The following is a 27,066-nucleotide window of genomic DNA, read 5'->3' as shown; positions in this document are numbered from 1 at the left end:
GTGGCTGGGGGCTCATGTGAGCTTCCCATCAGATGTGTGTGAGCAAGATGTGCCCTGTGATGAGATTCCCAGCTGGAGCAGCGCAGGGTATTATTGTTGGGTCTCATCCTGAGCTCAGCGCTCAGTTTTTCCTCTGCCCTCCCTCAGACCGTTTCTATTTAAGTTTTTAGGACTCCAGGCTGGGGAAAATTTGAGCAAGAGCCCAGAATATGGTCCATTACCTCCAAATGTCGCTCAGCAGCTTAAAACAGGCCTGGCAAGGGAGACAGCATAGGAAAACAGTGATGCACCTCGGAAAAGGCACTTTATTCTGTTTACTTCTGCCATACTGGAGTATACAGTGGAAAACCACGCTGGCTCCGCTTCTCTGCTCTCCTCGCCGGTTTCACACTGCCCAGGTGAGCTCCAGCCATCCCTCCCTGCCAAGGGCATCCTACCTGTTGTGCAACCCCCCCAGGGCTCGGTGCAATTGACTTCATGCAGCTCACGGCAAGTAGAGAAAGAGCGAGGCGGGTATTTTTCCAAGTGGGTGGGGACTCCTAAATTCCCCTGGCATTGGCCACAGAGTATTTTCCAAGCCTCTGCTCCAGTGTCTCAGCCTGCCTAGCCCTGGGGGATTTGGGCAGCTTCATCCCCAGCTTGACTCAGCACAAGCTGCTTCTCATCCTTCCTCTCTTACCAAGAGCTGTGAAAAGCACCCCTGTGGTGACGGTGCTGCCTTCAGAGGAGCCACCACTGGACCAGCCTGGGTGGCTCTGTGGGGACCAGTGTCATCAGGTCCCCCCCAGCGCTATGGCCTCCATCAGGTGGCCCAAATGAACACCCAAAGTCAGCGATTCCCAGCGATGCTCAGGAATTTTGCCTGTCCCCAGTTGCTTATGCAGTGCCCCCCTCCCCTGCCCAAAGGAGATGCAGGGCTACAAGGTGGGCTGGAGTAGCAGCCCCTGTATCCCCAGGGACCTCCTGCATCTGTGGGATGCCAGCTCCCAGGGAGGAGAAGGAGAGCCAGGAGGAGGTGGCTGGTGGTGCTGCAGGAGGGGCTGGATGCCCAGGTGGTCTCGTGCCACCGCACCTGAGCCCTTCACACCCAGTACTGGTTGTTTTTCAGTGGGGGGTTGGAAGTCCGGCAGTACTGGAGGAGCTCGGGGTCTGGTGGTGCCCCAGAGCCCGTGCCCGGGGGCGGGGGGCCCGTGCCCTTGCCCTCCAGGGTGGTGACAGTCGTTAGGGGGATGCTGGGGTCTGTCCTCCGGAAGGTCTCGTGGTCTGGCACGGCCCCGTTCTTGGCCTTGGCGGCGGGAGCGCCCTGGACGTGGTGCTTCCCCGTCTTGTTGCGCTTGTGCAGGTAGAAGAGCAGGGGCAAGATGAGGGCCAGCAGGAGCAAAATGAGGCAAATGGGGATGATGATGCTGAACATGTTGGCCTCAATGAAGCTGAGGAAGGTGCCCCCTGCCCCGGGGCTGGGGCTAGTGGTGGCGCTGGGGACCAGCCAGGCAGTGGGGGGCATGCCCAGCTCGCTGGCATTGGGGCTGCTCCGTGCCGTGCCGTGGGGCACTGGGGGTGAGGCTGCCAGCGGGACCGTGAGCAGGGTGACACCATAGGATTTTGAGGCGTTGTAGGGCTCAGTGCTGTACTCCAGGGATGCCAGTGCTGGTGGCACGCCGGCAGCCACCAGCTCGAAGACAAAGCTGTCCCACTGCAGGGGTTGTTGGGTGTCCCCAGCATCCAGCACCTCCAGCCCCACCAGCCCTTGCTCCAGCTCACTCTGGCTGAAGGTTTCGATTGGGGAGGTGAGTTGTCCTGGGTCCCTGGATACCCTCACAAGACGGCTGGCACGGGGCGCCCTGCGGACCTTGAAGACTGGGACGCTCTTGGTGTGGTTGGCCAGCTCACTGGCATCAAGGACACTGGTGTCCAGGAGGGCTGTGGTGCCTCGGGGCCACAGGCTGCCTGGCCGGATCTTCACCGCAGCACGGACAGTCACGTTCACCACCCCGGTCCTGTTTCCTGCCCGCGATATGGCGACGAACTGGAAGTCGTCCTCGGGCGATGTGAGGTCACTGAAGGTGAACGTCACCTCCCTGCGATCCAGCTGCTTCTGTGAGAAGCCCCGTGATGGCTTTTGGTTGACTTGCAGCTGTCCAAACCTGGGGTCCCTGGTGATCCTGTACAGGACATTACCTGCCCCTCGTGGTGCGGCACCAAGCAGGTTATGGTGCGACACGGGGGCCCTGTTCAGGTCTTGGGGCACCTCCAGCAGTGCCGGGCTGGCAGTGGTACTCAGGGCAGGCAGCACCTCGATCTCCAGAGAGGTCTGGATGGGTGGGTGGTGGCCACTGGAGAGCCTCAGGGCTAAGGACCCTGGGGCACGGCTCCCAGTGGCAACAAACACCACACGGCCAGCATTGACATCTGCCTGGGTGAAGCGGCTGATAGGCTCCCGTGGGTTGTGTGCGCTGGCCAGGTGGCCAGCGAGGGGTCTCTGGAGGATGCTGTACACCATGTCCTCTGGGGACACCAGTGGGTCTGCCACGGCCAGGTACTCCTGTGACAAGGTGACCACGGAGCCTGGTGGGACCTGCAGCACTTCTTGCCGCTTCACCACCCGTGGTGATTTGGTGCTGCTGGTCACTGTTATGTTGAACGCTTCAGAGATGACCACCCCATCCTGTGGAGGACGGACAGACCGCTGTTCCCGGGGCTGGAGCCAAGCCTTAAAACTGAAATGGTCTTTGGAGATGCTGTCCCCACCATGGGCGTACACCAAACGCCTCGCTGCCAGGTCTGACTGCAGGAAAAATGGCCGTGACTGTTCTAGAGACACATCAGCCACCAAGAGCTGCCCATGAGCTGGTGGCTCCGTCACCAGGAAGACAACATCATATCCAGCCCTCTCAGGGACCAGGATTTGGCTCAGGAGGTTGGAGGCATCCAACACCAAGGTGTCAATCTCAGCCTGCTGAGCCCTTGTGAGCTGCAGACCTGGCGAGAAAAGGGATAAGAATCAACTTGGGAAAGTTGGTGAGAGCTTGATGTGATGATGGAAGAAGGAATCGGATGCAGTTTTAGTTGTCTGATGTAATATATCAGCCATGGAAAACAACACAGTGGTGTCTTCTTCAGACCAACAAGCCCTCCTGAAAAGCTGTTTTGTCCCATGCTTCTCCATCCTACACTTACCTGCATTTTTCCAAAGCTGAGTCAAGCGCTGGGGACACTTTTCCTCGAAGGAGATCAGGACAAGGAGGATGAAGGAATCTGAGATGGTCGTGGGAGTGACCACACGGAAGCGGATGGCATCTTGGGCCAGCCAGAAGGGCTTGTCTGGCATCTCGTGCTGGTAGAAAATCAGCTTGCTGTCCACCTGAAAATTAAAAAGAAATCCTTGATCAGTTCCTATCTTGACTCTGAGATGGAGCAACCAAGCTCTAATTAGGTAAGAAATGGGGATTTTCACTAGCCATGGCACGGTAGTCACCATGGAGAGCTCATGGTGTTTCTTTACCAGGATGTGAAGTTGTGGCTCCCCCATCCCTGGAAGTGTCCAAGGCCAGGTTGGACAGGGCTTGGAGCAGCCTGGTCTAGTGGAAGGTGTCCCTGTCCATGCAGGGGGGAACAAGGTGACCTTTAATGTCCCTTCCAACCCAAACCATTCTGTGACTCTGTGATGTTTCTCCCAGCAATTAGGGGAACTGAGGCTCAGAGGAAGGGTTGAGCTTGCTCAGCATCCTCCAAGGGTGAGGATAGCACAGAGGAGCTTCCAGGGAGGGTAAACCTATGTGTTTCTGAGTGATGGAATAAAATAAGACCCTTGCTGGGCCCTGCAAAATTTGGCCCCACAGGAGAAGCGTTTTTTCAGAGCAGGGGTGAAAAAATCATGCTTGGCTTTTCCCTTCAGCAGCAGCCAGGCTGGCTGGCTTTGCAGCAAGGAGATGGCCTAGGGAAAGGGATTATAGCTCCCTCAACCTCCCCCAGTGCTAAATCCAAGGCTGGGGCAGCAGCTTTTAATCCCTCTAAGCAGCTGTTGGCAGAGCTGGGAAAATCACGGCACGGCTGGAGCCTTGCATTGCCTCCTGCCTGGGGTCAGGTGCCTGTGGTGGCAGTGGGGTCAGACTGGGACCCCCATGCTGTGGTGGGGGGCAATGAAGGGCTGTGCTTGGGGTTCTGAGGATCTGGAGGAGTTGAAATCTCACCTGGGCTTGGGTGAAGTTCCTGATTTCCTCCCCCTGTGAGGTGGTCAGCCTGCCCAGGCGTGGGGCTTGCTCGATGCTGTAGTACAGAGTGGTGGAGCTGGTGGGGCTGTTGCTCACTGCCTGCAGGTTCTGGCTGGTGATGGGCTGCAGGGCACCTGGAAAACACATCCAGTATGGATTTCAACTGGTCACCTTGCCACCCACCTGCAGCCTCTGCCATGGGCATCTCAGTAGTGTTGGGCAAGGGTAGGAGATCCAAGGGGGCCCCATTGGAACTGGGAGAATGGGGAACGTGCTGGTACCCACCTGGGCAGACAGTGAGGCTCTGCTTCCTGGCCAGGCTGATGATGGGCTCTCTCTGGGCCCTGACAAGGAAGAAGTGCCCAGGAGAGAGGTTCTCGCCATCCCACAGATCAAAGGCGAAGCCGCCATCCAGGGGTCCTGTGGAAAGCACAAACCTGGGCATTTGTGGGGGACAGAGGAGATGCAGCTCCCCATTAACCTGTCAGGGTTTTGGCCCAGGGATGAGGTTAGCATCCCCTGTGGTGGCACAGTGTCCCCATCAGGCTGGGGTGGTGCAGGGGCCTGGGGCACCGCAGTCCTGCCCTACCTTGGTGCACGAAGAGGATGAGGCCGTTGTCTATCTGGGCCTGAGTGAACCTCTGGACCTCAGCGTTGGGCGCTGACCTCAGCACAACCTTCCCGTTGGCTGGGGGCTGGATGGAATAGGTCACGTCTTCCGCTGGGGTGTCCTCGTCCTCAGCACTCAGGATGTGGGGGCTGAGAACAGCCGTGGCACCTTCCCGCAGCTGGGGGATAGGGAGAGGCTGTAATTCCCCTGGGATACCCCTGGCACCTCTCCCTTTTTCCTGTCCCAGCTCAGACCACTCTGCTGGGTGCCAGAGCACATCCCAGCCCAACAAGGGTGCCTTGTCTGCGTCCCGGGTGATGCCTCCATCATCTGGCCTCTTCCCAGCCCTGCATCACCACTGCCGTGTTTGCCAGCACGTGCCACACAGCTGGGTCTGTGCCTCTGCACTGCACGTGCTGGAGGGCAAGGGTGCCTCAGTTTCCCCAGTTCCTGGAAGTGGAAGAGGGCATGGTGCCCTGGGGCAGGGGCTGTGCCTTTGAGACCTTGCTTTGCAGGGGAAGGGGTTTTAGTGGGGTGCACAAGCTGCTGCTGGGTACACAATGACCACAAGCAGCCCTGTCTCTCCCTTACTGGGTGTTCCTCCTTGCTCCTGCTCCCGTCCCAGTTCCCATCCCACCGCCCCCTCACAAGGCTGCAGCAAGGCCTGCTGTCCCAGCAAACCCTCCAGGAATGACAAGTATGTGGCCGAGTTCAGAGACACTGTGGAACTTCCCAGGACCACTTCCTCCCATCCAGTGGTGCCTACCCTCCCCTGGGAACATTGTCCTTCCAAAGCCCTGGCATGTCCCATCTCCAGCTGGAGGCAATAATTTTCCCAGCTCGTAACCCTGTGCCGTATCTCGATCTTGGCAGACCACGGGGATGAATCTTGTGCTGCCGAACAGGTTCTGCCCACACAGCCCAGAGCTGCCCTTTGCCCTCCAGATGGCTTGAAATCATGGGGTGCATGAATGGAGCCGTGCCGTGGCTCACGTGGGTTGGGGGGTGGGAGGTGCTGCATCCCACAGCATCATGAGGCTGGGCTCTTGGAAATCTGCATCTTGGGAATCTGCAAGACAACACCCAGGCAGGCGCTGGAGGAGGTGCTCTGCTGGATGAGCTCTTTCCTGCTGTTTTCAGCTGGCCTAACCCAAAACATTGCTTGAGTGGGTGTGGGTGCCGACAGAGAACTTAAATCCCTCAGCAGTCCCCACGGGATGGCAGAGGCAGGCTGGAAAACACAGCTTTGGAGAGGCAGAGTGGGGGAAGTGCTGCTGGACACACAGCCGGGACAGGAGCTTCACTGTGCACACACACTGAGTTTTTTGGGCTGCTTCCTCCCCCCAGCACCCACAGCAGTTGGAACTGCAATCACACTGGGGGCTTGGAGCCAAAGAAAACTCCCTGTGGGCAAAGCAGGGGGAACAGGCAGCCCCAGGGCATCGCTGTCCACTGGGAAGGGACAGTCAGAGTGGCTGGAGTAGCTTTGCTCCCTGCCCAGAGCCCGCGCTGCGGGAGCTGACCCACTTCTCCATGCTCCCCGTCCTCCCTGAATTATTAAAGCCTTCTGCCTGGCTCCTGCGCTCGCCTGCTCGGCTTATTGTGTTTGCTCAGCCTCCGTGTCGCCTCTGCTCTCGGGGAGAGCATGAGGGGAGGTGGCGGAACGGTGCCCGGAGCGTGGCCGTGTGCTCTGGGACGGCAGTGGAAGCCTCTCTCTTGGTGGCATTCAGCCATCCTCCCTTCAGATCCAGCCCAAAAACTGCTGCTCCTTCCCAAAGGGCTCCATTTTGGGGTCTAGACCCATCCTGTTGTCTCCCAGCCCTGCAAGGACTCGGCATCCCTGGAAACCTTTGTGCAATCCCTCTCCTGGGCCTGGCCTGACCTTTAAACACTGAAGTCATCCCTCATCAGAGCACAAACACAGCAGGGCTGGGCCTCTCCCATCATTCCCGTTGGGGGAAGGAAGCCTTTCCCAGCTCCAGAGCTCCTCTGGGCAGCTGTGGTTACTCTTCCCAGGGTGCAAAGGCATTCCCATGGAAAGGCGGACAAATTGCTGCCTCAGAGTTTATTTTTAGGAGGTTTTTCTGTATTTTCACCCTTATTCTTAGCATGATGGCTGGGAGGGAGGGAGGGAAGGCCATGCTTATGCTGGGTGTCTGGAGTGGGGAAAAGGGGCTGGCATGGGGCCAGCAGCTGAGGGGTAAACTTCTCCCTGAATTTTGGCCCAGGTAAGGTAGATCTACGAAATTTGCTGGGAAGCTTCCTGGCCTGGAGGGGGAAAACTGGGGCAGGCACAGAGCTGGGGCTGAGGGTCCCTCCCAAACTTTTCTGGTATCCTTCAAAATGGCTGTCTCTGGGGCTAGGCAGGGCAGCCCCTTCCCCTTGGGCATCTTCTCCAGAGCCCAGGCTCCCAGAACCCTTGCCAAGGCAACTGTGTGATGATCCTCACAGAGCTGGTTGCTTTCCAGCTGCTAGCCTGGGAAATCCTGGGATAGTGAAAGTAGGTGCAGGGAGGTGGTGGGGATGACTCTGCTTCCATGTTTTCCAGTAAATTCTTTGCTGGAATTTTGCATTAGTGACCCCAAATGGGACAGGGAGGTGTTGGAAGCAGAAGGTGGGAGTTCGGCAGCAGGTGAGACCTCTTCCCTTCTGCCGTTTTCTGGGATGGACGTAAAGAGAGGTGTGAAAGCTGCCCAGATGACTGAGTAATTCCAGCCTGTGTTGGTGAAACGTGGGCAGGATGCTCTTGGAGCTGCCAGGGATTATCCCGCGAGCAGGGGCTGCGGAGGCGCTGCTGCCGCCGTGGCAGCGCTCGCCGCGCTGGGACCGCGGGGCGATGCTCCCACCTCGCGGCCGATCCCCGCATCAGCGGCGGGGCGGGACGGGCTGGGGGGCGAGGACAGCTCGCTCTCCGCCTCCTCCAGAGCCTCGCCCCGTCGGGAAAACCTTCCTCCTTTCCCCATTCCCCATGGCCCGCCTCTGGGCGGCAGCCCGGCTCCGCCGAGCCCCAGCTCCCCGAGGCGAGTTACCAGGAGAGCAAGGGAGTCCCCACGCTGGGCTGGCCGCCCCTCCCCGTGGCGTCCCACCCTTACCTGCAAACCGGCGTTGACCTTCAGCCGCGGCCCCTTGGTGCTGCGGGGCAAGATGGTGATGAAGAGGGTCCCGGGCTGGCTCTGTCGGGATACCTCGGAGGCGTTGGCCAGGATGGTGAAACTGTCGGTGAGGGATCGGGGGCCGTCCTGCCTGTACTGGATCTGCTGGCTCTCCACCTGCGGGGCAAGGGCCAGGTGATCCTCCATGGAGGACACAGGCCGCCGGCCCCTCTGGGGAGGGGACCCTGAGCCACCCTGGGAGGATGATGGCAACCCACCACTACCTCAGGGGCAACCCTGCGGGGTGTATCCACAGGACGGGAGTGGGATCTCTGGAAAGCAGACCTGGAGCCCAGCAGGGGCGCTCTGCCTGCATCCCCACCCTGTATCCCCACGAGCTGCAGAGCAAACCCATCACCCCAAATGCTTCCATCCCTTCTGACGGGGAGAAGACTCCTGCAGCCCTCCCCGACCTCCCAGTGTGGCTGGGGGCTGGAGACCACCCCTGGGCTCTCCCCAAACCCTCGGGAAAGCAGCGTGGTGGGCAGGTGGGTGCCCGTGGGTGCTATACCTCGCTCCAGGTGAAGCTGTGCAGCCCACCCTGCTCAGGCCGCTGGCTGCTCAGGAGGGTGCCGAACCGGGGGGGCTCGAGCACCCTGAACTCCATGCCGAGAGCCGGGTAGTAGGCGTTGGAAATGCGGAGGATGCCCGAGGAGAGGGTAGCAGAGCCACCTCCTGGCACCGTGATGTTGTGGACATCCAAGGGGACAGTGATGGGGAGCACAACCAGGCTGACCACCACCCCCTCCAGAGGGTCTGCACTGCGGGCTGTGATGTCCAGGACAAACTGGTCATGCTCCTCGTTGGGCTTGGAGTGGAGGTAGAGGACTCTGCCACTGTTGATGTCCTCCTGGGTGAAGGACTGGATGGGGTCCAGGCTGGGCTGCTCGTTCACATCCTGGTTGTGCTGAAGCATTGCCAGGAAGCCAGAGGCTGGGGGGCTGCTCACCAGGTAGACTATGTCTTGGGAAGGGATCTCTTCGTGGGTCACCTGGGAGTGTGGGGGAGACGAGGCATGAGTGGGAGGGCTGGTAACTGAGGCTGGGCTGCCCCACAGCCCACCTGCTGTGCAATCAATCCCTCAAAGCTTTGCTGCGGGATGAACTGCAAGAAACACCTTACTGAGGCCATGCCTGAAGCCCTCTGTGCCCTGCGCAAAGCCTGACAAGAACACCAGGCCTTGGCTCTGAGCAGGTGGGAGCAAAATGGAGTCCCATGGGTGGCCATTCTGGTTCCGTGGCCAGGGAAGTCATGCAGGCATGAGGAATGACTGGAGAAGGGGATACTCACCAGTAAGTCCTCCTCCTTGATCCCAGCTGCTTCCCCCTGGAAAACATAGATCTCCTTGTGGTTGACTATGCTCAAGGGGCTGGGATGGGTGTCCAAGAACACACTGATGGCCAGTGTGTCCTCCACTGCCACCTCATTTGCTTCTACAGTGAACTGGAGCTCATCCCGAGTGTTCCTGCTCCCGTTGTGGTGGTAGGAGATCTCTCCTGCCAGCAGGTCCCTCTGGGAGAAGGCCATGACCGGCTGCTCCCCTCTCATGACAGTCCCCCACCTTGGGGGGGTAGTTATCAGGAACCGTATCTCTTCATCTGACCTGATGTCCATGTTGGTCTCCAGGCTGAGGACAGAGGAGTCAATGCTCCCTCGGGTGCCCTGGTGGATGACCAGACCGGTGTTGTTGACTATTTTGATGTAGGGGTCTGATGCCTGCACTTCCAGGAGGGCTGTGGTTTGGTGGAGGCCATCTGAGACCTGTAGCTGGATCCAGCCCCGGTCAGCCCCAGAATGGACAAAGAGGATCTTCTTCTTCCTCAAGTCATCCTGTGTGAATCGATAGACCTGGTGGCTTCTGTCATCGACAGACACAATGCTGCCAAATAAGATGTCCTTCCTGGCCAGCACCAGCTGCGCATCGGAGAAGCCGGAGTCCTTGTCAGTGAAGGCAATGTCCTCAGTGGTCAGCAGGTGCTGCCCATTGCGCACCACGTTGAAGACTCTGTTCACTGCCCGGACAGGGCTGTGGTCATTGACGGGTTGGATGGAGACCCTGAAAACGCCCCTCACCTCCTCGGCCTCAGGCTCGGCGCTGCCCTCACCCTGCCTGATGGCTACGAAGGGGATGTCATCCTCCAGTGTCTCGGAGTCATCGTGCTGGTACAGCAACCGGCGCTGGAGGATGTCGTCATTGGTGAACTCCGTGATCTCCTCTCTGGAGGCCCAGCCATGGGATGCAGCCCAGGCCAGCCTCCCATGTGCTGGCCCCTCAATCACCTCGTAGACATAGTCCATGCTGTTCACACTCTGCACAAACAAGTGATCCTTGGAGATGACGGCCTGTCCACCTTCTGGCACGGTCAGGAGCACGTTGGTCAATGTTGGTGCATCAGGGTCCCCACCAATGCTGATTCTGTAGGTATAGACAGGTGAGTGCTGCTCACCAGCGTGGACGCGGAACTGGAAGAAGTCCTCAGCTTGCTGGGAGTTCCTGATGGTCACGCTGTAGCTCAGGCGGTTTCCCTGCAGGTCCTCTTCGGTAAATCCAAAGCCTTCGGTCAGCCTGTTGCCAAGCAGCTCCAGGTTTCCCTTTTTGGGAGCCTGGATGATCATGTAGTGGAAGGGAACTGGGGCAGAATTTGGATCTTCCAACATTGCCTCCAGCTCCTTGCTGGTGATATTTCTGTGCCGCTTATTCTTCATCTGGAGGGGAGCCATGGTCCTCATCTTAATGGTGGCTCTTTTAATCCTTATGAGGAAGGTGTTGTTTGGCAAGAGCTTCTGCCCCACTTGGACTTTGAATCTCACCTCCTCCACGCTATCTTCCAGCCGGTGCTCTGCGTCTGTGCTAAAATACTGGATGCGCCCTTGCTCCAGGTCTTGTTGGTGGAAGGACTCGACTTTTTTCCATTCCCCTCCCATGCTCCCTTGCTTCTGGACCTCACCATACTTCAGGGGCTCCGTGAGGACATATAGGATGGAGACCCGTTGTTCCACAGCGTTTGTCTCAACTGACAGGTTGGCTGTGGTGATGCGTGCGGCCCCTCCTTGGGAGAGGGAGAGGCCGGTGTTATTGAGCAGCCGGATGTCAGGATCAATGGCGAGGATCCTCAGGGTGGCAATGGGGCTTGGGACTGTGCCATCACTCACCTGCAAGGTGAGCTGTAGGTTTGTCCCACCCTGGTGCACATAGACTACGCTGCCAGCTTCCAGGTCTCTGCAGGAGAACTCCTCAATGGGCACTCCAGGGTGGAAGTCTAACTCCACATAACCCTCCTCCATCTGCTGACCATGCAGCTGGAATTCAAGGCCATCGCAGGATGAATCATCATCCAGGACCTGCAGGATGTCGGTGGTCAGGTGTTTCCGTGTGTGCTTCAGGATTGTCATGTGGTTCCCATGGGGAAAGATCACCTGTGGGGCATCGTTGACGGGGTTGATCATGATGGGCAGCAGGTACACCTGCCCCTGCCGCAGGCACTCTGGGACCCCTTGCTGGGTGGTCACTGTCACCTCCAGCATCAGCTGGTCCATGGGCCCCTCGGAGCCATCGTGGATGTATCTGACTTTGCGATTCACAATGTCTAACAAGGTGAACTTCCTTCTGCTCCTGGACCCGGGAATGTCCAGCTCCAGCTGGCCATGCCTGGGGTCATTAGTGATGCTGAAGAGGATTTGGGACTGACGGATGTTGGCCAGGCTCAAATCTACCATTGGTTGGGCGTGTTTCCACTCCAGGTAGGCCATGCCCCCTTCAGAGACAATGAGGGGGCTGACGTGCAGCAGCCTGCTGATGTTGGCAAAGGCGGGTGGGAAGCTGCTGTCAGGCCGGCACGGTTCCACCACCAGGCCTGGTGCTCCCGAAAAGACATTCGGAGGTGGAGAGGTGGATGCCTCATCCTGCTCATACACCTCCTCATAGTCCCAGTAGTGGTCCTGCTTCCCACAGCCTGCTGTGATGTCCTTTGTGATGATGGCGTCCTGCAGGCTCCTCCTCTGCAGGTTTATCCGCAGGTCCTCCAAGCAGCCAACAAACGAGTGGTTGGTCATGGTCCACAATGAGATGAAAGAAAGATGGTGTTCCCTCAGCCTTTGCAAAGCTTTGTCATCCATACCACCAATGAAGAGGTTTCCCTGAAGGTCCAGGTAGTTGTTGATGCCCCGGTTGGATGTGGATGAAGCATAGTAATCTATTAGTATCTCAAACTTGTGGATGTCTGTGTGGACTTTGACGTAGTGCTGCTGCTCGTCGCTGATGAAGACATTGTTGTGCAGGACAATGACGCCGTTCCCCTTCTCCACAAACCCTCGCAGGCGCCCATTGGAGATCTCCAGGTAGAAGAAGTCATTCTCCAGCCCTGCGTGGTAGATGAGGGGTGCCTGGGTGATGCTCGTCGTTATCACAAACTCGATGGTCGCTTCCTGCCTCGCATCCCATGTGGGGAAAGCAATGTAGGAGTGTGGCCCTGGGAACCCGAATGGGTCATCAGGCTCTGCAGAGAACTGTGTGCTGCACCCTTCCTGGACGTGGTGGAAGGTCTTGGAGCTGCCATCAGCAGACAGACGGGAGAGAACATCCAGGCCATTGAATGTCACCAAGTGAAGGCAACCCCTGAAGGGAGGGCTGGCCTCAGCAAGATATGGCAGGTCCAGGCTGCCTGTCCCACCAGCATAGAGGCCATGCTGGATGTCCAGCTCCCTTTCTGGCCCTGCGATGTCTGCGGAGCTGTTGAAGAGGCCGTCGATGGTCAGCGTCATCCTGCCATCTTCCACCAGCAGCTCCACATTGTGCACTGCCAGGTTATTGAGCTGCAGCCCTGCTGGGGACTGCAAGGTCACCTCCTCCGAGCCCAGCTGCAGCCTGGCCTGCAGGGAAAGACACAAAGTCCTCAGCTTGAGTGAAACCTCTCCATCTTCCAGAAATACCTGCTGAACATGGACCCACACCCAGGTGCTCTCAAGGGTTTTGGTCCCCCAGTTCACTCCTCCACCTCTGGATGTGCTCCTCCTTCATCCTCCCCATGGACCTGCCCTCTTTGTCCTGCTCTCCGAATTTCTCTCCTTTTTCACTCATTCTCAGCAAACCCCAGTCTCAGGACTGGGGTCCTCCATGTCCCGGTCCCACAGCTGGGCTTCTCCTCTCCCCTCACAGAGCAGCCCTGCCAGATGCTGGCTCCTCCTTCCCTGCGCTGTCTTGCCCACTGCCCTCCATCCTTGCAACCTGGGCTGCTTCCAGCCCTTTCCCTGGGAACTGGCAGGGGAAATAGCAGGCTTTGCTCCTCGTGGGCAGCAGCCTGGAGCCTGTCTAAGTAGAGGGTTAGCTGGTGGGACACATGGTCTGCATTAGGGACACCTCTGGCCAGCGGCTCGCTTGCTCTTCTGCTTTGGTTTAATGTGGTTGGTAGCCCAGCCCAGGCTGCAAGAGAGGCAGGATATGTGCCTCGGATGCTCCCTGCTCTTTTCCTTCATGGTGGATGCCAGCACCATAACCACAACAGGGATTTTATTCCTCTGTCTTGATTGCTTCCCATGTTCCAGCCGGGACAAGGGAGATCCCTTCTTTCCCTGGATCCTCTTGTCTCACCTCCTCACACCTGAGGGTGCTGTGCACCGTGTCTGACCACGCAATGTACACAGGGTGCCAGTGTCTGGGTGTCCCCATGACCACCCCCAGCATCACCCAGGCAGTGGGTGGGGAGCTTCCCCAGATGGAGCCTGTTTCTCTGTATTTAACCAAATCTTCCAAGACTGTGTCCACTCTCCTCTTGTACTCTTGGCTTTCCCTGTCAGGGGTCCTGGCAGCTGGGTATCCTTACACTGGATGAAGCCATGACACAGAGACCCCAGTGCAGGGAGAGGATCGGGGTGCCGGGATGCTGACCTGCAGGCGGCCAGCTTGCAGCTGGAGCAGGAGGTGGTCGGGCTGGCCGGCAGCCAGGAAGAGCAGCCCATTCCCCTGGCTGGTGAACAGCTGCAGGTGAAGCCGCACCGTGCGCGAGGCATCTGCCAGCGGCATCTCCACGAAGCTGTCGCCAAAGAAAGAGGCTGGGGAGAAAAGGGAGAAAGGTCAGGCAGGGAAGGACACCTCCTGTGAGCCCCATCTGGGTGGTTGCTGTGATTATGGAGCCTCTCAAGCCCATCAGCCCTTCCCTTGTTTGCCATCTGACAGGTTGCTGAAGCCCAGCAGCCTAAAAAGACCCTTGGGGGAGTCTGTTCTGCTGATTTTCCTAGAGGTATCCTAGAAGGGTTTGGGTCAGAAGGAACCTTAAAGCTCATCTAGTCCAAGCTCCCTGCTACAGTCAGGGACATTTTCCACTAGATCAGGTCACTCCAAGCCCTGTCCAACCTGGCCTTGAACACTTCCAGGGATGGGGCAGCCACAGTTTCTCTGGACAACCTGTGCCATGGCCTCCCCACCTTCTGATTAAAGAAATTGTATTTCTTCTCAGTGCGGGAGGAATAAACCTGAGTGCCAGTGATCCATATGTGGATGTGAGAGCGTATGGAAACCTCGGCTCAAAGTGGGTGCCTGGAGATGCAGCTGGAACATGTTCAACACTCAGTAGACATCAGCCCTGGAGGACTCAGCTCAGTGGCATGTGGTCATGAAATGACAGACTGTATCAACAGGGCAGCGGTGGGAGAGGACAGGATTAAGAGTACAGGGAGCAGTGAGGCTTAATTTTAGAGCACTTTTCGTTTTTAGCTGACTCAATGCATGCATGTGCATCTCACACATGTTAAATGTGTGTGGCTGGGGTGTGCAGCCATCCATCCTGCTTGGCTCCAGCTCAGCCTGTGGCAAAACTCTGTGCTTAAGCATAAACACTCCAGCCCTGTAAGCTGGAAATGTCTGAGGAGGATATGTCAGGGATGGGGGGAAATGGACATTTTCAGTCCATGTGTAGTCACAGGCTCTGCTGGAGTTTATATGTGTGAAGTTTTCCTGTTATGCTTTACTAGAGCACTTATCAGATCCACCCAGTTGCCAACCTACACTTGGGTTTGGGGTCCCAGATCTGTCTTGCTGAGGTGCCATGGGCAAACAAGCATAGGAATTTGGCTTTCAGGGTCCCAGCCCCTGATCTCTTTTGGAGGAGGCAGGGGTGGACATTGGATGATGGGGTGAAACCAATCTTCTGCACAGCGAGGTCTGGGTGTAAACACCCACATCTGCTCTTACAACTGCTTCCCTGGTTGCATTTTCCTCTTGCCCAAATTTCTGTGGGGATGACCAGGATGGGAACGGGCAATGCAGGCTTTGTTCACAGGGTGGTGCAGCAAGTGAAAACCCAACCCAGCAAGATAGCCAGAGTCACTGAGGCATTTGGAAGGGGACCATCTGTAGAAGTGATGGCAAAGGTTGGCCTGGGAGGGACAGAGTTGGAGCACTCTGTTTTAGCTTTTCACATTTTCTTCAGAGCTGAGCCCTGCAGTGCCCTGCATGGGGAATGCTCTTCTGAGCCCTTTGGGAATGGGGAGACCTCCTCATCCAGGACACCACAAAAAATAATTTCCTGCCACTGGCAGCAGAAAAAAGTGCCTCAGTTTTCCCCTGCGGTCTGGGAGGATGACGTGGGTGTTGCAAGGACCATCACCCCACCCGTTCTGGACAGGGAGGAAATGGCACCATGGAAATATCTGGCCTTTGCTGTAACAGCAAGCCCTTTGCCCAGCCCAGGGCAAGGCTGTCAGGGTGCCTGCTCATTCCCTGGCCCTTGTGCCTGCTGCTGGCATGGGGCACTTTGGCTTCCTTGTCCTCTTCAGCCCAGCCAGTGACTCAGAGGAGCTGTGCTGTTCTTTGCAGGGCTCTGTCCTTCCCTGACCTGCTCCCTCCTTCCCATGGTCCCAGCAAAACCAGCCTTGCCCAGTGGACAAAGGTGGTGGGTGCTGGGGCTCTCAGCACCGCCTTGTCCTGGGGCTTGGTGAGCAGGAGTGACGTGGCACAGTGGAAAAGGGAGTTTTCCTGTCCCTCCTTGCACAACCACAGGCACACGTGTGTGCACATGTGGTTCCTGGAGACATCCACGTACGTTATGTGCTGGCTTCAGTCGAGGTTCCCTGTGCGTGCTCCATGCTCCAGCTCCCACTGGGATTTTGCTACATTTTAGCGGCTTCCCCTAATTCAAAAAATGTGTTTTTCAGATGGGTACTGAGCGGCTGCTCTCACGGGGAGGGAAAGCTTGGCTGGGCTGGACCCACCAGCGGCTCCCATGCCAGCCCAGGGGCTGGGCAGTGTCTCGCTGTGGGTGCTGGGGATGATGGTTTGGGGCTGCTCCAGCAAGACTGGCTTGTTTTCCAGTGTGCCAAGGGGCACCAGCGCCTGCAGCCAGCACATTTTGTCCTGCCTTCAATCTCCCAGAGCTGCCAGAAATGTTTTCCTTCTTCTCTCATAAATTACTACTAATAAAAAGCTCCCATAGGTGCAGATGCCTAGGGGAGTGGTGCTGTTTGTTGGGGAGGAGGAAGAACCCTTGCCCAGATCCAGGAGGTGCTGGGATTTTTCTCCAGCAGAAAAGCAATGTGAGTTACTGCTGTTTGTCTTCCCAAATTGCTGCTTTATTTCAGGGCCACTCTCCTCCTCCGTCATCAGCCCAGCCAGGATATGAATGCCACTCGGCCTGTGACATTTCACTTTTGCAAGGGACCTGCAGCTTCTCACCTCCATCTCCCCTCTTCCTTGCCCTCTACTTTGGAAAAGACACAGAAAACATGGATTCTTTTTTTTTGGTTTTTTTCAAATGCATTTTTCTCTGGAGGAGCCTCCAAAGGACATCCCTTGGAGGTCCTGGTCCATCCCTTGGAGCAAGCAGGGACTTCCAGGCACCCATTCCCATCTGTGGGCAGGTTCAGGTGAGCATCCTGGGATCACCCCATGAGGATGAGTTCCCATGCCCCAAAAGCACTTATCTCAAGTGATTTAAGGATGTCATGATCATACCGTAGGGGTGTTGTGCCCCTCATCTCTGGATGCAGATGCCTGAGGTGGCCCCTCCTCTCCTGCCACGGGGACCAAAGGTCCCCATGTCCTGGCCATGGCTTGGAGTGGACACCCCGGATGTCCCACTCGCCCCCGGATAAAAACGACTGACATTCCCAGCTTGCTGCATCCCACAGGAAATCACCATCCGTGCCTTGCCAAGCTGATTGAAAGGCGTTGACGAGGCGAGAGGAGCCTCCGTCACAGTTTCCAAGCAGCCAGCCAGCAGCCAGCAGATTATAGACTGCAGTGTCACTTGGGTTTGGGGTTTTTTTTTTGCATTGAAAAAAACAAGGAGATGAGCCAAACACTCTAAGGAAGGGTCTGGGAGCGAGGCCCCGGGTGTGCTCGGCTGCTCCTGGGGCCGGCAAACAAGCAAGGGCTCTGTGTGAGCCGGCACTGCCCCGGCACCCGCCCCAGCCGCCGGCCACGCGCCGGCTCCGGAACGCCTTGGCCCTCTTCCCCTGCTCGTCCAGCTGAAAACACGGCTGGTTTGGCCTCTCCAGTTGCTGATTTTTGGTGTTCAGAAATTTTACAGGCTGGGAGAGCAAAGCCTGGGGGGATCCCCATCCACTCAGGGGGCTCTGGACTGGGGGCTCTCGGAGTGCTTGGGGCTCAGGAAGGCCATTTTGGGCTCTCCTCTGTGTTTTAACATACATCTCAGCACAAAAACTTCTCCCACCTCCTTCCCAGCACGTAGGAGGATGAAGGAGCCAACTCCAGGCCCAGGCAAAGGGAAGCACTCGGAAAGCTCAGCTCAGAGAGAACCGGCACTGGACACGAAGGGTTTTCGGAGCAGGGAGCCGTCTCCTGGGTGTGTGGGAGGGCATGTGGGCTGGTGGGTGGATGCTGCCCTGCCCGAAGGCTCCTACCCCAGCGTGGGGCATCCCCAGCCCTACCGCAGGACAGCTAGCTGCATTTTGGGTGTGCAGGAGGAGGTGCATCGGAGTGTCTGGCATACAACCGCATCCCTGAGAGGCTGCAGGGTCTCCCGTTGCTCTGGCCACAGGAGGATGCTGAGGCTGAGGAGGAAGGAGCGGCGCAAACCCTGCCTGGGGATAAGGGTGTGGAGCCGGGGAGGAGCTGGGTGCTCAACAAGGCTCCATTCAGCCTGCGGTGAGGCAGGTGGGGGCCAGGGCCGGTGGCCGGCTGTGTTTGCAGGGAGGGGACTGGAATTCATTAAAGCAGCTCTTTAATGACCTGAGCGGGTGCCAGGAGAGCCCCGTGCAGACACACGCGCCCCCCTGAAAGACTCCCTGTGTTTGCCGTCGCTTCCCACCCCGGCCGCACCGGTTTTCCAACGGTGGAAAAACAGCCGGGGAGTGAAAGCTCCTTGTTGCCCGAACAGCCCCGGGCTTGTGCGGCCACGGGTGCAGCCCAGCCCGCCGGCTGCCCTCCTTCCTGCCCGCCTCCCTGTGCCAACAAGCGGCCCCTGTGCCGGCGCTGTGCCTGGTGCTGGGGTGCTGCTGGGCCGCCCCAAGGGCAGCCTGCTGCATTCCTGCTCCACAGCCTCAGGAGTTGGTTTTGAGGCCCTCTGAGTTGTTTGTCGTTGGCTTTTTTTATTTAAATAACTTTTAAGGTAGTGAGGTCACCCGTTGCCAGCCCCATTGTGCTGCACCCACCCGCTGTGCAAACGCCGAGGGGCTGGGGGATGTGAACACTGGAGGGATTCAGGGGGATGTGAATGTGGGAGGGGTCCAGGGGATAAAAATACTGGAGGGATTCAGGGGAATGCCAGCACCAGAGGAGCTGGGGCGATGTGAACATCAGAGGGGTTCAGGGGGATGCAAACACTGGAGGGGCTCAGGGGCAGCTGCCCAGCCCTGGAGATGCTGCTCAGCAGCTTGATCCCCTCCTGCTCCCCCCGAAGCGTGTGCATAAGGCTCCCGTCCCACTCCCAGCGCAGGCAGGGTGGGCAGGACCAGCCTCCTGCCAGCGCCGTGGGTGGTCCCGGGGCTCAGGCTTCCTTGTCCCCAGCCTGGCTCTGTGATGCCCAATGGGACCTGCAGCCCCCCGGAGCTGGGGCTGGGCTGGGCCCCTGTCCCCACACGGGGTGGAGGGGCCACGGGAGGAAGGGATCCAATGGGCTTTTGGAGAAAGGCTTCATTATGTTCCACATTCCCTTCGTTTTACGGTGTGGTTTTATTTATGGCTGGGGAAGGAAATGAGCAGCTTGCGAGGAGGTTAAGGCAAACACAGTGGCCCTCAGCTTTGGCTGGGGCTTTGCTGGGAGGGGGGGATGCCGGGGGGACAAATGGGGGGTGGCTGCCTTCAGATATGCACTGAGACCTGAGCTGAGCACCCATTTGGGTCTCCACAGCAAAGAAATCCCAGTGCAATGGAGATGAGCTGGGTTTAGTCCACAGCAAAGGCATTCAAACCCAGTGGGGACCTTGGAATCACACCACAGTCCCCTTGTGCCTGCCCCAGGAAAGCTTGGGGTTCTGTCTCCAGATTTATGGGATGGGGTGTCATGGGCACAGATCCATCCCTGCTGTGATAGCTCCTGGCACGGAGGAGGACTTCTTCTTTTTATCCCCACTCCCAGTGATTCCAGTGACTGCTGCTCCCACATCCTGAGCCAGGGCTGTGCGTGCTTTTCCAACCCCGGTAATGGGAATGACTGTTCTGGTTCTCGCCTCCCACCCTCCATCTGGCCCTCCCTCACGGCAGGGCTCCCGGGGGCTGGCGCTTTCCAGGAGTGCTGGCCAGCAGAGATTGCTGGAAAGCAGCACCCAAGAAACCACCAGAAAAGCCGTGTCTGGTCACCTTCACTGGGCTGTCGACCACCAGAAGTGCCATCACCCTTGTTTTGGGCGTGGGAGGAGAGTCCTGGCCAGGGGTGCTTTGCTTCGCCCCCATCCCACCCCGGTGGCCTCTGGCTGCACCAGGCTGCTTTGAACCCCTCCTCCTGTGTTTATTCATTCAGTTCCTCTCCCCCGTTCCCCAGCCAGCTGCTCTCCGCTCGCCTTCCCCAGTCTCCTGCCTGACAGCTTTGGGGAAAAACAGCCTTTTTACAGCCCACGGACTCTGGGGTCAGGGGAAAACATGAAAACGTGCCCCCTGCTAATTCTGTGCTGCCTAGGAGGGGGCTGGTTGTACCCCTCCCGTGTCCTGCCAGCCCCCAATCCCCTGCCCAGCGCCTGTGCCTGCTCCTGCCTGCCTTCCCCCGTCCTAACGGAGCAGCATTAGGAGCTGTGATAGCTGGAGGCCATAAAGCAGGGTCCAGGAAGCTTGGCTGGAGCTCCAGAGCTCCATCACTTATCCAGCATGGTTTTACGATGATTCAAGCACAGCCCTAAAGCTGATGGTATTTCCTGAGCTCTCCTGCTCGGCCAGATGCAGAGCCATGGAGGGGAGGGCAAGGAGCTGGGAGCCATCCTGAAACCCCCCACAAGGGTCACGGTGCTTTTGGGAAGAGCTGGGGGGATGCACCCCCGGAGCAAGTACCCCCAAAGCCTGGCACGAGCAGGAGCAGGGATGAAGAGCTTTTAACGATGTGTGGTTTAATGGCTCCGGAGGGACTTAGGGAATCAGCCCGAGCTGGAAGCAGTGTTTGGAGTGTTTGCCCTGGGAAGTGAAGCAGGGGGAGAAAGTGGGAGGATTTGGGGAAGCGGGAGGCTCAATGAAGCTTTTGTGCTGTCCCCTGCAGCGTGACTCAGGCTCACTCAGGCTCCCGCTGCCAAGAGAAGTTGGCCTGGAAATATTGTATCAGCCCCAGAGGACGTGGTTTCCAAACCATTCTAAGTCGGGTTTTGTTCTATTTTGTCTTTCTTTCTCTCTCTCCCAAGCCCTCTTCCCCTGTCTCACAGGCTGGCAGGTTTTCCAGCTCCACCCTGCACATCCTGGCACCCGCTCCCACCGTGTTCCCTTCCCCAGCTGCTCCCCAGCCAGTGAGGGAAAGCTTGCAGAGCTGCAGAAGGGCATTTGGTGGCATACGAGGGGACAAGCCCAGCCAGCTCCGTGCTGGAGGAGCCAGAGTCTGGGTTATTGGGGAGTGGGGCACCTGGGTGCACATCCCACCTGCGCATCCCTGAATCTCATCCCTGCCTGCCCAGCAGAGCCAGTGCCTGTTCCTAAGCTCCTTCCCAGACCCAGTGAGGGGAAGGAGCTGGCGGGGGGAGTGGAGGAGCCAGGCCAGGGGATGCTCACAGACATGCCTGGAATGGCTTGATGTTACTGGAGAGATCCTCGCCTGGTGTCAACAAACAGCCCGGCAGCCGCCGCTGGAGAGGGGCTGTCTCCAGCCGCCCGGGCTCTGATGTTTCCCAGGCTCGCTGGTGTCAAGTGGCTCCTGCCGTGCCAGGATGGGGGCCGTAATCAGCCAAAATTGTGGGGGAAGAATGAGCACGAGCGGGAGTGTTGAAACCTTGCCAGAAGCTACCTGCTTGCCTTAATTGCAGCATCCAGTGCTCAGGGATGGGGAAATTTTAAGAGAGATGTTAAAACGCGCAACTGTGGTGTAAAATGTGTAAATTGGGGTGATTCAGCTGTAGTTGTGCCCGTAAGGCAGCACCCACAGCACCCTGCACCCCACAGGGCACCAAGGACCACAGCCAGGATGAGCTTTTGGTGATGCTGCCCGCTGTGAGGGGCAGAGAAAAGTGTCTCCGCAGACAGAGATGGAGGTTTGCAGTGTGGATGGGGGAAAGAGAGGACATTTTTTGCTCCTCTGGGGCTGACATGCTAAACTGTGTGCAAAGAAAATTAGTATTTTCTTATTTCCCCCTCTTTCTAGAGCCGAAAGCTCTGCTCTCCTCTCTCCTCTTCCCCCATCCTTCCGGAGCTCCCCCTCCCTGCCCTGCCTCCCCCTCCCCACTCCTGTTATGCCCTGACTTTTCCATCCATGAGAAACACCCGCCGGGGTGATGTTTATAGAGAAAATAAATGCCTGCTCTATTTGTAGCGCGGGGGGGACGCATGGCTGGCGGGGGGGCTGTGGGGGTGTGGAAGCGGGTGCTCACATCCCCTCCCAGGGCTGCAGGGCTTTCTCAGACACATCTACCTCGGGCCAAGACTTCCCTCTCTTCTCCCAAGCTCCCAGAGGAAATGACCCTGGTGGGCTCAGAAATTTCTGTGGGATGGGATGCTGAAAACCTTGAAGCCCTTCTGAAGCCCATCCGGAGGCTGAGAACGGGAATGGGAAATTCCTGCTGCCCGCCCCTCTTTCTGCCCGTGCTGCACCAAGCGAGGGTTTATGAGATGGTAGAGGGTGGGCAGCACCCATTAACGTGGCTGGGGATGGCACCACAAGCAGTTGGTGACTCCAAACCCTCCATCCCTCGCCTGCCTGCAGCAAAGAGGAAAAACAACGTCCAGAAAGCCAAGATTTGGGCAAAAGTAGCAGCGGGGATTCACAGACAGGGCCTCCCCGAGCTGACTCACAGCTCACAGCGGCTGCCTCCCCAGCCAGTGAGTCACGGTGATGGGTGAATGTTGCTTTTCTGTCTCCGTGTCTCACGTGGTGGGCCCGGCCGCCTCACATCCATGCTGCTTGCCCCTTGACTTTCTCCACTCCCAGCAATTTTTGGCAGTACCCACCCTTCTCCGGGATGCTTTCCGTCTGCCACCGGCCGTCTTCTGTCCGGCTGTCAGGCAGCCAAGCACAGCCCTCGGGCACAGGGCAGCTCCCAGAGGTATAGCCCGGAGCCACGCGGAATGGGCGACACACCCCGGGGAAGAAGGACGGAAAATGGGAATTTATCACGCTCTTGGATCCACAGCTCAGGGCATAAACATCTCCCACCCTGCCCTGATGCCAGCTGAGAGGCCTTGTTTGGTCTGTCCTGAGGATAAACGACTGGTAATGGGTGACAAATCAGGCGGCATCGTCCCTATCCTGGGGCTGGGAAGAGCTACAGCAGTCCTGCTCCTCTGGATTTTAGCCTGGCTTTGCAGAGTCCAGTGCTGCCCTGACGCTCAGCTCTGCTTTGCGAAGCAAGGGCTTTGTGAAAGGTTCTCTGACTTTATAGAATGTATTTAGAATGCACTTTATAGAATATATTCATATTCTATCAATATAACAGAATAAAAATTATCCTCATACTACAATATCTAACAATATTCTGCTATATTGGTCAATATAACATAAAAACTCGACCTCCCTTTTTCTGCTCTGTTTGCCTCAGAGAAGGTCTGAGGGGTGTCCCATTCCTGTGCAGCATGGCAATGTCCAACCAAGCACAGGGCACGATGGAGACAGCTCAGGGAAGGGCTGGTTTGGGAACGAGGGAGCTCTGATGGACACCTTCCTTTCTCTGTGTTTCCAGGGGGCTTGAAGATACGGTGTGATGAAGGGGCTGAAAGCAAACAAGGCTTGGGATACCCAGGCGAGAGCTGGGAAGTGCACAGGAGTTTCTAGGAGTCTCCCAGCTGGGGGTGATGCTAATGCTCGGGAAGCTGGCTTCCCAAAAAGGAGACAAGCCGAGCCCAGCACCTGGAAAGAGCCATGGGAGCAGCCCCGGGGAGCCGAGGCTGGGCTGGGCCAACGCCTGTTGCGAACAGTCTGTGCTTTGAGCTTTATTTAGGCACGCAGGCTCCCGCCTCCCAGGCCCTGTTCCTGTCCAGCCTTCAACCTGACGTGAGCTCCTCGGGGTGAGCTTAACCCTGTCCTGCAATCTTGCAGGAATGTACTTATTATATATTTGCCCGCAGCCCTCTGTTGCTAAATATAAGAGTGAGACAAGAATATTCCTCCCCGATTCCCACGATACCAGTTTGCGTTCTCCCCCCTTTTCAGCATTTTTCCTGTTCTTTCCCATCAGCTGGAAACTTTTCCAGCTGGTTTGAGCTATGACCCTAAAACATGTGGCGCGATCATAAAAAAGAAAGTTTGAATAAATCAGTCAGATTTCCAAAAGTGGAGGAAAGGAAGAGCCGAGGTGGCTCCATGGAGCTGAGAAACCTGGAGAAGGCAGAAGGGATCCTGGATGGATACCCTAGGGCAGACACTGCTCCCTGTCCATGGGCAGATATCCTGGACAAGCCAGTATCCCACTCCCCTCCCCAGGACCCCATCACTGCTTCTGGGGTCCACCTAAGCTTTGGAGGGTGTCACATTTTTGGTACCCACTTGCTGAAATCTTGGGGTAAACACTGCTCACGGGGAGTCTACACGTCCAATTCTCTCTTCTCCCCTCATTCCAAACCTCCAGTAAGAGGGATTTTGGGGGAGGGGGAGCCCAGCCTGTGGGTGACCTCACTGGGAGCCGGAGGGGAGCAAGGCTGTCGAAAAACAGTTTACTAAAGCTTCACACTCTGATGTCAAGAGGCCAAGTTTTATGAGTGTTTTTTCTTTTTGGTATAATCCTGTATTTGATGAAGTGCATGATGACTCTTCCCATGCTGGGCTGGGCAGGAAGCCCCAGGTTCCTGAACCTGAGCTTGGAGGGAACACAAAACACAGGCTTCACCCCCACAAACCTCAGCCCCGTGCTCAGCATGCTGCTTGTGGCTCTCCCTGATGGAGACACAGGGATGTCCCATGGTGGGCAGCCCATGGGAACACCTGGAATGAGTGCTGCTGGTCTCAGCGGGGATGTTCTCAACTGCAGGGAGCTGGTGGGAAGCTGCTGCCCAGACCCAGGGTCACAGCTGGCACATCTGTTTCACCCCAATGCAGAAACAGTCCCCAGTATTGGAAAAGGGGTGTAAAGCCCCTTTTCTTCCCCAGCCCCATGTGTTGATGGCAGGGAGATGCCCATTGATCCCCAGAGTTGTGTTACAGCTGTGGGGGCAGGTGTCAGTGAAAGACATGGGCTCTTTTTGGGGGTTTCTCCAGCCCATTCACCATGAAAGAGTTTGGGACTGCCAGGGCAGCCCTCAGACCCATCCTGGACACGGCGCAAGCAACAGATCCATGTGGGGAAATCCCATCCCGGGATGGAAAGGTCAGGGCTGGGAGGAAGGAGACCACTCTGTTCATTAACAAAAGGGATTTTTTTCCACTCAGCTTGCCAGGCACCCTCCTATTTTGGTGCATGACAAAAAATAGAAAGAACAAGGCCTAAGGTAATGAAAGGAGCATGTCCCAGAGGCCAACTGCTCTCTGGGAGGGAACAGGGACAACAAGGGAGCAACAGCAGCCCTGCAAGTGCTGAGGGCCACAAGGCTGGGCTCTGGGATCATCCTCCTCCTTGCACTGACAAGGCGGGGATGCAGAAGATGGTTGGGATGCAAAAGACTGGGGGTTTTCGGAACTGCTGGGAGCAAGCTCCTGCCTGGTCAGGGTTCTGCTGGTCAGGGTTCTGGTCCTCAGGGAGAAGTTTGGGGAAGGGAAACTGCTCAGTGAATGATATGAGCCTGCTGGGTCTCAGACCATGGCAGCTCTGAGCATCATGGAGCAGGGGAGGGAGCAGGGAGGGAACAGGGCTGTGGGACGGCTGTCAGGATGCTGAAGCTGGACACACGTCCATGCCAAGAGCTGGGTGGGCAAACTTGGCTGCTTCATGGGGAAAATTGGGTATAAATCCCCCTCTTCTGTCCCGCAGTAACTGCTTTGCCCAGCTCTGACCCTGTGCAGCAGCCAGCCTTGTGGCACCATGGGGAGGACCCTCAGCCCCAGCTGGTCCCCGGAGCCCTGTCACCCCAGGGATGGTCCCACACCCCTCTGGGGCTGTGCTGGTGAGAGAGGTCAGCCCCTCACCCCTCGCCCCAGGCCACCGGCCACCCCGGTGCCCAGGACAGCCGGACGGAGCAGCCCCGGGAGGTGCCACACACCCTGCAAACGCTCCGGCTCCCTCCTTGCCGCCGAGCCCCCGCTCCTGGGATGAAGAGGGGCTGCCCTCGCAGACGCTCCCGTGGCAAGGCCAAACATGGGCAGGGAGGGCTGGCGTGCTCCCTCCCCATGGCGCCGGGCTTGGCGGGGCAGCGACGGTGCCTTTCTCCCGACGGCTGCCCCTGGCGCCGACCAAAGCCCCGCGGCTGCTCCGAGGAGCCCCGTCCCACACAGCAGCGCATCCGCGTGTGCCCCTGCGGAAAGCACTCAGCAAGGCACCCACCGCCCTGCGAGCCACGCTGGGCGAGCCGCCCCTCTCCCACCCTCGGTTTCCCCAACACCCTGCCCCCAAACTGGCAGCACTGTGCCCCTGCCAGCTCGGCGACAGGCCCCCCGCACCCCGGGCAGGGACAGCCTGCACCCATCGGTCACCCATGTGCACAGCGCTCCCCGCTGGTTCCCCAGCTCTCCCAGGAGCCGGATCCCGCAGGATTTCCCACCCTTCACTCTCGGGCGGGCTGCGGGGACGGGACTCACCTCCGGCCGGGGGTCCCGCGCTGAGGGGCTGGGGGTGGCCGGCCAGCAGCAGCAGCAGCAGCAGCAGCACCGTGGCGATGCCACCTCGGGCACCCATCGTGTCCCCCGGGGCCGGAGCAGCGGCGAGGGCTCCGGGACGGCACAACCTCGGCCGGCGCCTGCTCCCAGGCGAGGGCTCCCGCTACTACTATATTTAATAAAGCGGAGCGAGGGAGGGACCTGTAACCTCTCCCGCCTGTCAGAAAGAAGAAATTCGCTCAGATTACAAACCAAATTTTCCCTCTTAAAGGGCTAGAGGCCCTCGCCACCCACACCCGCTCCTGAAAGCAGCCTTGTTCCCGCCGGGCGAGGAGAGGGAGGAGCGGGGAAAGAGCCCGACGTGGGGTGCGAGGGGCGGCTCCGGAGGCACCGCCTGCTCCGGGCTAAGCGGGATGTCACACAATCCCAGAATATTCTGAGCTGGAAGCGACCCACAAGGATCATCGAATCCAACTGTTAAGTGAATGGCCCATGCAGGGATCAAAGCTTGGTGTTACTAGCACCATGCTCGAACCAATGGAGCTAATCTCCATAGATCCCTTGGCACCAGGCACTTTTGGGGGAGCAAAGCCAGTTACTGGTGTCCCCACAGACCCAGATCAGGGACTTGGTCCCAAAGCTGCTGTCACCCACCCCCGGCTGTATTCCTGAAGTGGCCGGGCAAACCTCACACCTCTCTTACCGGGCAATCAGGATGACCTTCGGCCCTCAGGGTTCACAGCACTCCAACTGTGTTAGCACAACACTGGGAAAAGTGCTTTCCAGCTTCTCCTCCTGGTGCAAAGCTGATTCAGGACAAGGTCACAACTCTTTGGAGA

General features: G+C 57.9%; 1 protein-coding gene across 1 annotated transcript; it reads right to left on the bottom strand.

Annotated features, from left to right (window-relative positions):
* Nucleotides 1-285: 285 nt before the first annotated feature.
* Nucleotides 286-26,533, bottom strand: CSPG4 (chondroitin sulfate proteoglycan 4). Its single transcript, XM_032122848.1, has 10 exons — nucleotides 26,210-26,533; nucleotides 13,858-14,021; nucleotides 9,264-12,842; nucleotides 8,485-8,964; nucleotides 7,914-8,090; nucleotides 4,801-4,999; nucleotides 4,497-4,631; nucleotides 4,191-4,345; nucleotides 3,178-3,361; nucleotides 286-2,979 (listed from the first exon to the last, which is right to left on the bottom strand). Exons 1-10 carry the CDS (start codon nucleotides 26,304-26,306, stop codon nucleotides 1,082-1,084), a joined length of 7,068 nt encoding a protein of 2,355 aa, XP_031978739.1. The 5' UTR covers nucleotides 26,307-26,533; the 3' UTR covers nucleotides 286-1,081.
* Nucleotides 26,534-27,066: the final 533 nt, after the last annotated feature.

The sequence above is a fragment of the Corvus moneduloides genome, chromosome 13 (genome assembly GCF_009650955.1).
Source record: "Corvus moneduloides isolate bCorMon1 chromosome 13, bCorMon1.pri, whole genome shotgun sequence".
NCBI classification, from domain to species: domain Eukaryota; kingdom Metazoa; phylum Chordata; class Aves; order Passeriformes; family Corvidae; genus Corvus; species Corvus moneduloides.
This window is presented reverse-complemented; position numbering and strand designations above follow the sequence as displayed.

Bases quoted from the DNA above. Each gene is read 5' to 3' on its own strand.
- CSPG4 (XM_032122848.1), bottom strand. From the start codon at position 26,306: ATGGGTGCCCGAGGTGGCATCGCCACGGTGCTGCTGCTGCTGCTGCTG. The intron at 14,022-26,209 runs GTGAGTCCCGTC...TTTTCTCCCCAG, and splicing joins CGCGGGACCCCCGGCCGGAG to CCTCTTTCTTTGGCGACAGC. The intron at 8,091-8,484 runs GTATAGCACCCA...CTTGCCCCGCAG, and splicing joins ACAGCTTCACCTGGAGCGAG to GTGGAGAGCCAGCAGATCCA.